The 12,696-nt window shown below is 47.0% G+C and overlaps 1 protein-coding gene across 1 annotated transcript in view; it reads left to right on the top strand.

The window, feature by feature from the left end:
- Positions 1-9,091, top strand: part of TRIM25 (tripartite motif containing 25) — a 56,225-nt gene extending 47,134 nt beyond the window's left edge. Inside the window, exon 10 of the mRNA XM_030208375.1 lies at positions 8,179-9,091. Coding sequence (XP_030064235.1) covers positions 8,179-8,711 — 533 coding nt within the window. The 3' untranslated portion in view covers positions 8,712-9,091. The remainder of the gene's footprint in view (positions 1-8,178) is intronic.
- The last annotated feature ends 3,605 nt before the right edge of the window (positions 9,092-12,696 follow it).

Genomic DNA, 12,696 nt, shown 5'->3' with positions numbered 1-12,696 from the left:
GTGCCCCCTAGGGTGCCCCGTTGGTGTCCTGGCATGTGAGGGAGACCAGTGCACTACAAATGCTGGCTTCTCCCATGACCAAATGCCTTGGATTTGGCCGGGTTTGAGATGGCCGGCCTCAGTTTCCATTATGGGCGAAAACCGAGGCCGGCCATCTCTGACATTTGGCCGGCCCCAACCGTATTATCGAAATGAAAGATGGCCGGCCATCATTTTCGATTATACGGTTGGCTCCGCCCCTTTGCGGAACCGGCCCCGAAGATGGCCCGTGCCATTCGATTATGCCCCTCTAAGTGACCCATCATCTGACCACTTTGGTATTAGGAAAAATCAGATCCTATATAATAAAACGCACCTCCAACATTCTGAAGCTGAATGCATTGCTGAGGCATTCCTGCTCTCTGCATCCATCTCCTGAATTGTCATCACGTACTTCCGGGTTCATCACAAGCAGAAGTGACCAACCACACGAGGTTTCTCGGCTTCAAAATGTTGGAGGTGCATTCTGTTAAATAGGATTGGTCAGTTCCTTGAAGCACAGCCAGAGCTCAGCGTCCTGCACAGTAACGCTCAGACACCAGAGAGAGAGGGGGGGCCTGACACCAGAGAGGGGGGGGAGATATCTCTATCACACACACACTCTCTGTCACAGTCAATGTCTTTCTCACTCTCACACATTCTCTCTCACAGTCAATGTCTTTCTCTCTCTCACACACTCTATGTCTCACACTGTATCACATTCACTCTCTATGTGTCACACAGTCACTCACACACTCTCTTGGTCTCATACACTCAGTCTCACAGAGAGTCTGTGTCTCACACACACTCTCTCGCACACACTGTATCTGTGTGAAACACTCTCTCTCTCTCACACTGTGTCTCACATGCACACTTGCACATACTCTCATTCTCACACACACACACTCTCTCTCTCACAGACACACTCGCACCCAGACTCACTCTCTCTCTCTCTCACACACACTCGCACATTCACTCTCTCTCTCACACACAGTCACTCTCACATACACTCTCTCAAGCACACACTACGAGGAAAACCTTGCTAGCGCTCGTTTCATTTGTGTAAATGGTAGGTAGTGAATGTAGAAACAGGAAAACACAAGTCTGGATTTAAGGAGAGAATTTTTTATGAAACTACTTAAACAGCGGCAGGTTCAAGGCAACAGCAGGCCCAAGGCAACAGTAAGTCCAAGGGAGCAGAAGACTCGAAGCATCGGCAGACCAAGGCAGCGGGAGCAGGCCCATTGCAGAAGCATGGCCAACACACTGGCAAGTCCAAGGCCGCAGCGAGCCTGAAGCATTCACAGACCCAAAGCAGTGGTGGAAGAGGCAACAACAACTCCAAGTCAAGCAGTTCAAGGTGCAGATTGCATGAGGATGACAATCAAGGGAAGTGAGGGAGTGCATGAGAGAAGGGGGTGTGGTGGAGAGAGCTTATGAGGACAGGTGATCATCAAGGTCCTAACAAGGGAGTTAACGTCGATTTATCTAAATTTGGAACACCATCCTCCAAAATCATTAGGTGAAGGACTGTGTATAGTGGAACTCTTGCAATTTTTTGTTTTAATTTAAAATAGTTTATTGTTATTTGTTAATTTATATTCCACCTTTCTCAAGGCCAAGTACAATAAAACATTCATAACGCTGTGTATAAATCAACTCATGACATGGAAATTACAAACAAAACAATCTAAAGTAAAAAAAAAAAGGTAAAAAGTGCAAATGAATTAAAACAACCTAAAATAAAAGAAAAAATAGTTTATAGTCTTCCCAGTAAAAATCACAAGAAGTCAGATTACTGTAAGCACACTGACAAAAGAGAGATAAAAACACATTAAAATATGATAAAATATACGTAACCAAATATTGCTGTGCCCATATGTATAAAATGGAATGGAGGAGGAACAGTGGGATGAGAATCACAGAAGTTAGGGTTCAAATCCCACTGGTGCTCCTCGTGACCTTGAGGACTTTTTACTAAGCAACAGTATAAATAGGTTTTCGAACGCCTTTGTGCAGGTCTTTCCCACCTGTTAAGGCCATTCCTACCTGATCTGGAAAAACCCAGATTTTCTATTTTTTGCATTAATGGCCATACGCTAATGTTACGTTATAAATGGAGAGTACGAGCACCCATATAAAGTGTACACTCAGTGTCTGAAAAATAGTGATCGCTTTCATCAGTTCTGTCTAGGAATCATTTTTTTTCTTTTTCTTTTTTTTGTTCATTTTTATTCAGCTGCTTTACTGTTTAATTAACGGAGGAAAAGAGCCTCGGTCAGTGCTGGAAACTATATGTCATGATGCTAAAGATTGAGGGTCCCTTTTACAAAGGGGAAGCTGAAAAATGGCCTGTGGCCATGTAGACGCGTGTTTTGGGCGCGCGTTCAGAATCATTTTTCAGCGCACCTGTAAAAAATGCCTTTTTAAAAACGTTTTGCCAAAAATGGACGTGCGGCAAAATGAAAATTGCCGCATGTCCATTTTGGCTCTGAGACTTTGCCTCCAGCCATTGATCTAGCGGTAAGGTCTCACGCAGTAACTAGGCGGTAATGGTCTACGCGCATAAAATGCCGGTTACCGCTCGTGTGCCAGAAAATACAAATATTTTCCGGTGCACGTAGCGGACGCGCGTCAAAAATGAAATTATCGCCAGGGCCACGCGGTAGCCGGGTGGTAACTCAAACTTGACATGCGTTGGGTGCGCATAGGCGTCTACACGGCTTAGTGAAAAGGCCCCTGAGTGAAGTTGGATGCAGAGTATTATGTCATAAAGCTCTTGCACATGACATATAGTCCCCGGCACTGACTGAGGCTCTTTTCCTCCGTTAATTAAATGGTAAAGCAGCTGAATAAAAACAAACAGAACAAGAAAAAAATGATGCATACGCTAATGTTGCCATTAGGGTGCAGTAGAGAATGACATGGGGACAAAGTTTGTCCCCGCCCTGTCCCCGTGGGTTCTGTCTCCATCCCCGCCCCGTCCCCAGAGGTTCTGGCCCAATCTCCATACTGTCCCCTCGGGCTCTGACCTCATCTGCAGAAGCCTCGAACAATTATGATTTTATATTTAAATCCTTACAATGTGTTGTGCAACTATTGTGTTTAAATTACAAATAGAAAACAACAATAACCCTCCTCACCACCACCCTGTACCCTTCCAACCCCAACAATAGCTGATTTCTACTACCCCAAGAAATCCTAATCCACCCTGTTAAAATGCACAGGGTGGATACAACCCATTCTGTATGCCCTAGAGGGGAGAAATAAGCCCCATGAAGCACTGTTAAGATGTTTTAAATCTGTGGATGAAGAGAAGTCCTCAACAATCTCAGGATTCCGTCTAGCTCTCCTGTCTTCCACAGTCCTTCCTGCAACAGAAGATGTGCTGGTAGCAGGAATGTACAGGATCCCCCCAATGCAAAGTTTGCTAGCTGTGGCCAGCGTGTTTGCTTGTTTTTCCCAAAAATCGAAATAATGTTGTCTGCATCACTCAAACATAAATAACAGTCCAGATCATTAACAGGCTTCAAAGTAGAATATGACACAGGAACAAATTTTGTCCCCGTCCTCGTGGGCTGTGTCCCCATCCCCGCCGATACTGCGGGTCCCCAGCTCCATGTCATTCTCTAGGGTGAGCCATGTTTAAAACATTGCTGTGCTAGCACTTACCGACACCTGTTTTGTAGGTGGTAAGGGCTCCTGCATTATCCGCGTGCTAACGTAAATGCGCTACCTCCCCTGACGCCCCCTTAAAAAAAAATTTTAAAATTTGTGTAGTGTCTGATTAGTACATGATGCTGTAGGAAGACCCACAGTATTCCATTTTGGTTGCTTCTTAACCCTCCACTGCCTCAGGCACAAATTTAGGTTATAAGATCTCCAGGGTAGGAAAATAATGACTGTACCTGAATTGCAGAGTTCAGATTTGGAAAAGGTGAATAATTAAATCTAAGATCTGAGTCCAAAATAGCAGGAAAGAGTTAAGCCAAAGGAAACACATGTCACTAACCATTTATAGCTTGCAGACACTGTGATAGAATAGAAGCCAGCGCGAGGGGCGGCCCTACGCTTAGGCCACCTGAGGCGGGGGCCTGGGCCTCAAGTGGCACTCTTCTGCGAGTGGCATCTCCCCCTTCCTTCCAAGGTTGCCAAGCAAGAGAAACTGGTAGCGTCACCGCATGCAAACTTACTGAGATGTTTCATAGGTGGTTCCCAAAACAAGCCTTTGAAGAAAGTATAGGGGGATTAAAATAATAAATTAAGAACCAGCTTGAAGGAGATTGGGGTGGAGACAGGATAGTGCAGGCTGACTGCTGGGAATAGTGGATAGGGAATGGTACTGGGTACAGTGGGGTTGGAGAGAGAGTATATGTTTAGGAAAGAAATTATACAGGTGAAATATTTAGGAGAAGAAGTGTGTAGGGTAGATATACTAGGAGACAGGGGTAGAAAATGTTTCAGGAGATGAGTTTAAGGAAATGAGGAATAGATCTTGTTTTTTTTGTATGAGTAAGTACAAATGTTCCTGAGCAGTCAGACTATAGTACCAAAAAGGAATCCCCTCATGGTGTCTGTGTCAGTGGAGGGAGATTATCTTTTACCTAAGTTGCTTATCACATTATGTGGTGATAACTGAGATTGGGTAGTGGGAGGCGGGGCTGGAGGTTGGGAGGCGGGGATAGTGCTGGGCAGACTTATACGGTCTGTGCCAGAGCCGGTGGTGGGAGGTGGGACTGGAGGTTGGGAGGCAGGGATAGTGCTGGGCAGACTTATACGGTCTGTGCCAGAGCCGGTGGTGGGAGGCGGGGATAGTGCTGGGCAGACTTATACGGTTTGTGCCAGAGCCGGTGGTTGGGAGGCGGGGCTGGTGGTTGGGAGGCGGGGATAGTGGTGGGCATACTTATACGGTCTGTGCTGGAGCCGGTGGTTGGGAGGCGGGGCTGGAGGTTGGGAGGCGGGGATAGTGCGGGGCAGACTTATACGGTCTGTGCCAGAGCCAGTGGTGGGAGGTGAGACTGGAGGTTGGGAGGCAGGGATAGCGCTGGGCAGACTTATACGGTCTGTGCCAGAGCCGGTGGTGGGAGGTGGGGATAGTGCTGGGCAGACTTATACGGTCTGTGCCCTGAAGAGCATAGGTACAAATCAAAGTAGGGTATACACAAAAAGTAGCACACGAGTTGTCTTGTTGGGCAGACTGGATGGACCGTGCAGGTCTTTTTCTGCCGTCATCTACTATGTTACTATGTTACCCTTAGGCCACCTGAGGCGGGGGCCTGGGCCTCAAGTGGCACTTTTCTGCGAGTGGCATCTCCCCCTTCCTTTCAAGGTTGCCAATTGGGCGGTTTTCCGCAACCCGCGGCGGGAAATTTTTGCCCGCTGCGGGTCGCGTTTTTTTGGGTGGTCTTTGTGTGGTTTTTTGGGCCGGTTTGGGCGGGGCTAGTGATGTTTTGGGTGGGGCCGGTGACGGAGGAGGCGGGCCGATGACGGAAGAGGCGGGGTCGATGACGGCGGAGGCGGGGTCGATGACGGCGGGGACGGGGTTGATGACGGCGGGGTTGATGACGGCGGGGGTGGGGGTGTGAACTTTTTGGGCAGGTTTCGGGGCCGAGTACCTGGCAACACTGCCAAGGTTGCCAATTGGGCGGTTTTCCCACTCAATTGGGCGGTTTTCCTCAACCCGCAGCGGGAAATTTTTGCCTGCCATGGGTCACGGTTTTTTGGGCTGGTTTTGGGTTTTTTGGGTGGTCTTTGTGCGGTTTTTCGGGCCGGTTTGGGCGGGGCTAGTGACGTTTTGGGCGGGGCCGGTGATGGAAGAGGCGGGGTCGAAGACGGCGGAGGCGGAGTCGATGGGGGCGGGGGTGGGGGTGTGAACTTTTTGGGCGAGTACCTGGCAACACTGCTTCCTTCCTCCATCCTGTTCCCCGAATTAATCTTCCTTTTACATTTTTTAAAAGGTGAGAGCAATTCCCATACTCTGCCCTATTGCCAGCACCCACCTTTTCTCTTTACTGCGGCCTGCCTTTCTGATGTAAACCTCCCGTTTCCTCAGAGGCAGCCACAGTAGAGAAGAGGCTGCTGCCAGCTTTTGGAAAATGGAGAAAGAAAGTAAACTCAGGGAAAGGGGTAAAGGAAGGAAAGGGGAAGATGCCAGAACTTGGGGGGGGGGGGTGGAAGGAGTGGTTGTCATCTCAGCCCTGCCTCGGAGGACACCTTGCCTTAGGCCGCTCCTGGCCTGCTTAGTAATTCATTTTAAAATTTAGGGCCTTGAATTCTGTTCCAATCTAAGCCTGGAACTGCCAGGGAGAAAACTCTGTTTCTCAACTTAACATGTTTAATTATTTGCAGATGTAACACTGATCAATAAGCTTCCCAATTCAATTAGATCTAACAGCCTGTATTGGCTGATACTATGAGATTTAATCCTTTACATTATCAGGGCTATTGCCCCTCAAAAAGTTAAAAGCCAGGACAAGCATTTAGAACAGCTCAAGCGAGTTGCAATATAATTTTTGTTTTCTTCAAGTACGAACAACTTCTCCAGGGAGATACGGTCTCTCTCCAGGCCCCAGGAATGGTTTCTACACACACAGTGCTGGCTACCGGCCACAGTAAGGAAGGATTCAGGCAAAAACAAACCTGCCTCTTTTCCACTGACTGACAAACATTTAGCTCTGAAAGAGAAACCTCACTGCAAGGTTCAGACACAGCCTGGGATCAGTGTTGCCATATAAAAAAAAAAAATTCCCACCCAAAACCTGCCCAAAAACCGCACACACCCCACCCCCGACGTCGTCAACCCCGCCCCTTCCATCATCACCCCCGCCGTCATCAGCCCTACCCCTTCCGTCATCACCCCGCCATCGCCCCGCCCAATACGTCACCAAACCCCGCCTCTGTCACCGTTAGCCCCACCCCCCGCCGGCCGAAAAACCGCCCAAAACCCGCACGAAAAAAAAAAACAAGCCCAAAAAACCGCAACCCGCCGCGGGCAAAAGTTACCCGCGGCGGATTGCGGAAAACTGCCCATCTGGCAACCCTGCCTGTGATTACCCTAGTCCAGTGGTTCCCAAACCTGGTCCTGGAGGCAGCCCAGCCCAGGGGCGTAGCCAGATACCCAATTTTGGGTGGGCCTGGGCCCAAGATGGGTGGGCAGAAGAACTCCGCCCTGTCCCACAAGTGATTTGGTCTCTCCCTCTCTCGCCTGCATGCCATATGGTCTATCAAACATCCCCCTCCCCCGCATACCTTTTAAATAGCAGATTTTCATTGGCAGTGAGCAGTAACTAATACACACTGCTCATGTTGCCCTACAGCCTTCCCTCTGACGCAACTTCCTTTTTACATCAGATGGAAGACTGTGGGGCCAGTGCGAACAGTACGTATCGGTTGCTGCTCGCTGCAGGCGAAGATCTGCTATTTACAAGGTATGCAGTTGTTGGGAGTTTTCGGCTGGTGGGGCTCGGGCATCCCTGCCAGCCACATCATAGGTGTGCTGCTACTGGGTGGGCCTGAGCCCATAGTGGGTGAGCCTGGGCCCACCCTTGGCTACACCACTGCGCCAGTCAGGTTTTTGGGATATCCACAATGAATATTCATGAGAGAGATTTTCTTGTACCTGCCTCCACTACATTCAAATCTCTCTCATGAATATTCATTGTGGATATCCTGAAAACCTGACTGGCTGGGGTGCCTCCAGGATCAGGCGTGGGAACCACTGCCTTAGTCTCTGAGAGCCCCATGACTTCTCCCTGTTCTAGTCCTTCTCTGGGCCAAAAGCTTAAATGGGTGACAGTGTCCTTGGGAAGCTGCGCTCGCCTGCCTGTATTATTAACCTTTGTCAGGATTCACAGATTTTTGTGTTTCAGGTTTTCTTCCCCTGACAGGGTTCATCCATTCCTTCATGGGTTAACTGGGCCAACCTGATAATTGGGAATTGGCTGATAAATAGGCCAAATGTGTAGGCAGTGTTAGAGACGTCTCGCTGTGTAAGCAGGTCATTTTTTTTCTGTATGTTTGTCCAGGGTCTGTTCTGAGGTGGCAGGAAGTGGTGGATTAAAGAGATTTGACGACCTCTCCCGCTCCAGCGGCAGTAGGGAACTTGCTTTGCTGTCTTAAGAATCCATCATAATGTAACATTTCATATTTCTCTTTCTACAGATGCTGAGAAACTCTGTGTAGATATCAACACGGCACATAAGAGGGTGGTTTTGTCTGATAACTGCACTCGAATTTCAGTCACTGACACACCCCAAAATTACAGCGATAATCCGCAGCGGTTTACTCACTGCTCTCAGGTACTTTGCCAGCAGGGTTTCTTCCAGGGCATCCACTACTGGGAAATCGATATACAGAGCAGCACCTTCTGTGGAATAGGCATCGCCTACAAGAATATCGACAGGAAAGGGACAGACAGCCGTCTGGGAAGAAATAGAGTGTCTTGGTGTATCGAATGGTTTAACGCTAAACTGTCAGCTTGGCATAATGATGTTGAAGAAATCTTGCCCAACCCCAACCCCAGCAAGGTTGGGGTCTTGGTGAACTGTGATGAAGGGTCTGTGATTTTCTACTCTGTCAGCAAGAAAAAGATTTCCCTCTTGTACAAATTTCAAGCCCAGTTCACGCAGTCAGTCTATCCTGCCTTCTGGGTGTTCTCTAGCAACACAACCTTATCGCTCTGCCAACTAAAATGAGCAGACGAGAGTACATCCATTTGAAAATGTGTTCAGAGGTGTTTACTCATTGGCTCGGATGCTGAAATATTGCTCCAAATTGTTTATTTCATACTTCATATACTTCTCAGGATAAATCCAAAGCCGTTTGCATAGTAGACTTATGCCTCCTAATTCTGTCATCGTGCATGCCCGTTTTCATGCTGAAGTGCGCAAAACTGTTCATGTAGGTTTAAAATAGTGCCAGTTACGCGCATAACTTAATTATGAAATTAGGCGCTATTCGGTATTAACAATTGTTGGTTATAATTGGACTTAATTGGCACTGATTTGTAGTTAGGTGTGTGTAACTGCTCTTCGTTGGTATTCCATAACCGTAGTGCGTAATTGCGTGCAACTGCTGGGGGGGGGTGGGGGTCAGGGGCGTGTCTATCACTTACGTGTGCAGGTTATAGAATACTGTCAGTTATGTGTCTAACTGACAGCCGTTATGCGGAAGCATTTACTGAAGCCATTGAGCTGGCATAAATGTTCGCACCTAAATTTAGGCATGCAACTGCGGATTTACGGTAATATTGTATAACAGGAATTATGCACATAATTGTCATTATAAAATTCACACACACTTTAGGCGACCTTTTGAAAATTACCCCCACGATGGGTTTGCGTTTATTTTGCTAGATAATCATTTCATGCCTCAGGGTACTTGGGAGTCTTTCATTATATATTAGAGTCATTCACTTGAACGACTTGAGAAAGACCAAAATGGGTAGGATTGAGCTCCAGGGGGTGCACAGAGTTTTGTTTCATTTTGTTGATGGGAGGGGGCGGGGGGACAGGAAAGGCTTGATTTATTGTTTTATTCATTTCATTTTGTTTTCATGGTGGTGTGTGGTAAAATCAAAACCCATGTCACGTGATTTTTAAAAGCCCTGCCCTCGTGGCTTTTTTCCCTCTCTTTTACTGAATGAACATGTGCTAACTTGTGAGCCACCGTGGATATTTCTTTACAGTGGCTGAATAACCAGTACCTCGGTCTAAGAAGAATCCAGATTTCTCCTGGACCAGCCTGGTTGAATCATTGCATTGCTGAAACAGACCTCTTGACGCAATCTGTTATTCTGCTGGTTAATGGAGAAAGAATAGTAAGAAGTACACCCCTAATCTGAAGGAAATGTGTTGCTACAGGATGTGTAGGGCACTCAATCCCTACAAACGTCAACAAGAAAGAACCAAAGAGTAGGGTAGGTTGGCTCTTCCAAAAAAACAGCAACGGAGACACTTGTACAAAAATACGATCTTTGTTAAAAGTCACCAAACGACTCGACACAACTGCCGTGTTTCGGCGCTGAAGTGCCTGCTTCAGTTATGCAAAGGTAAATGGTATTTCCAAAACCAAATGCAACCGTAGGCAAATTTTGGTTGTCCAAAGTATAAGGCAAACACTTTCAACAAATACCAACTGATGCGCTCCACTGCATTCAGATCTATCTTATGAATATTCATTGTGGGTTTCCTTAAAACCGGACTGGCTGGGGTGCCTCCAGGACCTGGTTTGGGAACCACTGACTCTTGTGTATTTAATAAAATAACCTTATACACGCAGACCTTCAAAGCAGGGGTAAAGTTGTGCGCTATTGGGGGTTCATTGTCCATGCCAATTTCATAAAGATGCACAAGGTGTTTATGTAAAATAGGTACCTTTTTGGATTTTCCACATAGACACCCAGATAGAAAATAAACCCCAGTATATCGTGCAGAAATGTAGGCTTTGCTGTTCCTTCACAGGTTCCTGTACAGCATTTCAGAACGCGTGACAGCATTCCATGCCTTTTGACTTACGGAAATAAATAGTATGAAAATATTACAGTCACCATGGCGTACATTGCGAGCAAAGGATGGTTGTAGCTTTCAGTTCTCTATACACGGGACTCTATCTCTAACCCTCTCCGTCAGAGGGCTAAAATCTGTGGGTGCTGGTTACCAATTCAAAAGAGGGTTGACAGGTTCCTGTAGGAAAAGTCCATAAACAAATATTAGATGTTGGAAGACCATTACTCATCTCTGAAACTGAGCTCTGAGGAATCTACTTTTTGGAATCTACTGGGTACTTGTGACCCAGAATGGCCACCCTCTGAGACAGTATGCTGGGCTCAGTGGACCTTGGTCTGACTCAGCATGGTTTTTCTTCTGAATGACGCTCACTGTTTCCAGTTGATGATGGCGACTGCTGAGAAGTGCTTTGGTTCCTTAGATGTCTTGACGGCACAGAAACGTTTGTACAGCATTGACTGTGAATTGACGTTTCTGCTTTCCTGCCCAATGTGCAAGAGTCTATGAACAACATAGGCAGGCTTGATCACCTGCTCATCATGTAATGCACCAGCCAAGTACGTCTGTTAGCATCAACGAAACGCACACAGGACTAGATTCATAGTGGGCTAAATGGCCGCAGCTTTGTTCACGTATCAAACAAAGGTATATATGAATGAGAAAAGCAGTGCGAGCCATTTTATGTTCGAGTGCCCCCGCTGTGCTGATACTAGGTGGGGTCTTATCTGTTGCAGATACACAGGTAATCCCTATTCTGCCGCCTTGCCTCGTTTTTGGTGTCTGGTTTACTTGGCACTCACCGTGCCTCCCAGCAAGGCGCCACTTCACTTTCGGCAATGAATTACTATTGACGCTTCAATATTATCACATGGAGTGTTGCAATCCTATTTGACTCTGGTGCTTACGCTGACCTGTAATAAGTTGTATGTATGAGAACAATTATAGCATACAACATCAGAATGGATATCTTCATACGGTATAGAGATTCCAGTTTCAACAAATATTGATCCCACTAGGGTAAGCCAATGGACTATACGTTGTCTACTGATCAAAATAATGTCATTGGCACATATCATAGGATGAGTGGGGTGATAAGCGGGCGTCCTACTGCCATGTATGCATCTTTAAGGCCCGAAGGAAGATGGCCCCCTTCCTACCAGGCCCCACAATATCGCAATATCTGCTGGATAATCACAGGACTGATTTGTCTCCTGCCGTCATGTTGTGTTCAGGCCTATGATTATGGAGGTCCTCAGCACAGTCTCATACCAGGCAGGTGGGATCACACGTGTGTCAAGTAATGCAGCAGCCAAGTATGTCCATAGCAAAAATGATATGCACACGATACTAGATTCATACTGGGTTAAAACGGTTGTAGCTTTATTGACAGATAAAACTACGTAATGAGAAAAGCAACCTGATCCATTTTCTGTTTAGTGTGTGCCCTTGCTATGCCAACACTAGATTAGGGGGCTTATCTATTGCAGATACACGAGTGGCCTGCTATAACTCCGATCTAGGCCCCCATTCTGCTACTTTGCCTTGCGTTTGGTGTCCGATTTTCGTGGCTCCCGCTGTGCCTCCTATCTAGATGCTGCTACATTTTAACCGGTGGCAGTGTATTGCTATTGATGCTACACTGTTATCGACGGGAGTGTCACTATCCTTTGTGTCTTGGGTGTTGCACCATAGACCTGGGGTAGAACATAGCACAACACTTCAGTTCTTAGAGACCGCAGATAACCTATTCAGGTCCATGCGGTTAACAGTTAAGAAGACTGGGAAAATCCAAGCCTGCAGAGACATAAAGGAACCACTGTAACTTTTATGCTCTGGGCGGATATAACCCAGATAGCTTCTGACTGCCGTCTCCCTATAGTAGGTATGCTGGTCAGTGCAAAATCTGTCACTGTACCAATACGGAAGGGGTGTGTCCCAAAGTATGAAGGGTTAGCCCTGCAGATTTAAGGATTCGCTGAAGGACCACAGCATTAATACCTGGTCAGTGGGGTTGTTATGTTGCACTTCTTTGACAGAAAACCCAATGTAGAAAAGAGCTAAATGTCTCAAAGAGGGAACAAGAGGTCAAGCACTCCATCGGCAAGCACTGACTGTTGGCAAAGTGCAACAGGGCCTTCCTGCCCATCCGTCCAACCATTTCAGTGGCCTGATC

Source organism: Microcaecilia unicolor, chromosome 6, assembly GCF_901765095.1.
Source record: "Microcaecilia unicolor chromosome 6, aMicUni1.1, whole genome shotgun sequence".
NCBI lineage: Eukaryota > Metazoa > Chordata > Amphibia > Gymnophiona > Siphonopidae > Microcaecilia > Microcaecilia unicolor.
The sequence above is the reverse complement of the archived record's forward strand: the minus strand, read 5'-3'. Positions and strand labels throughout refer to the sequence as shown.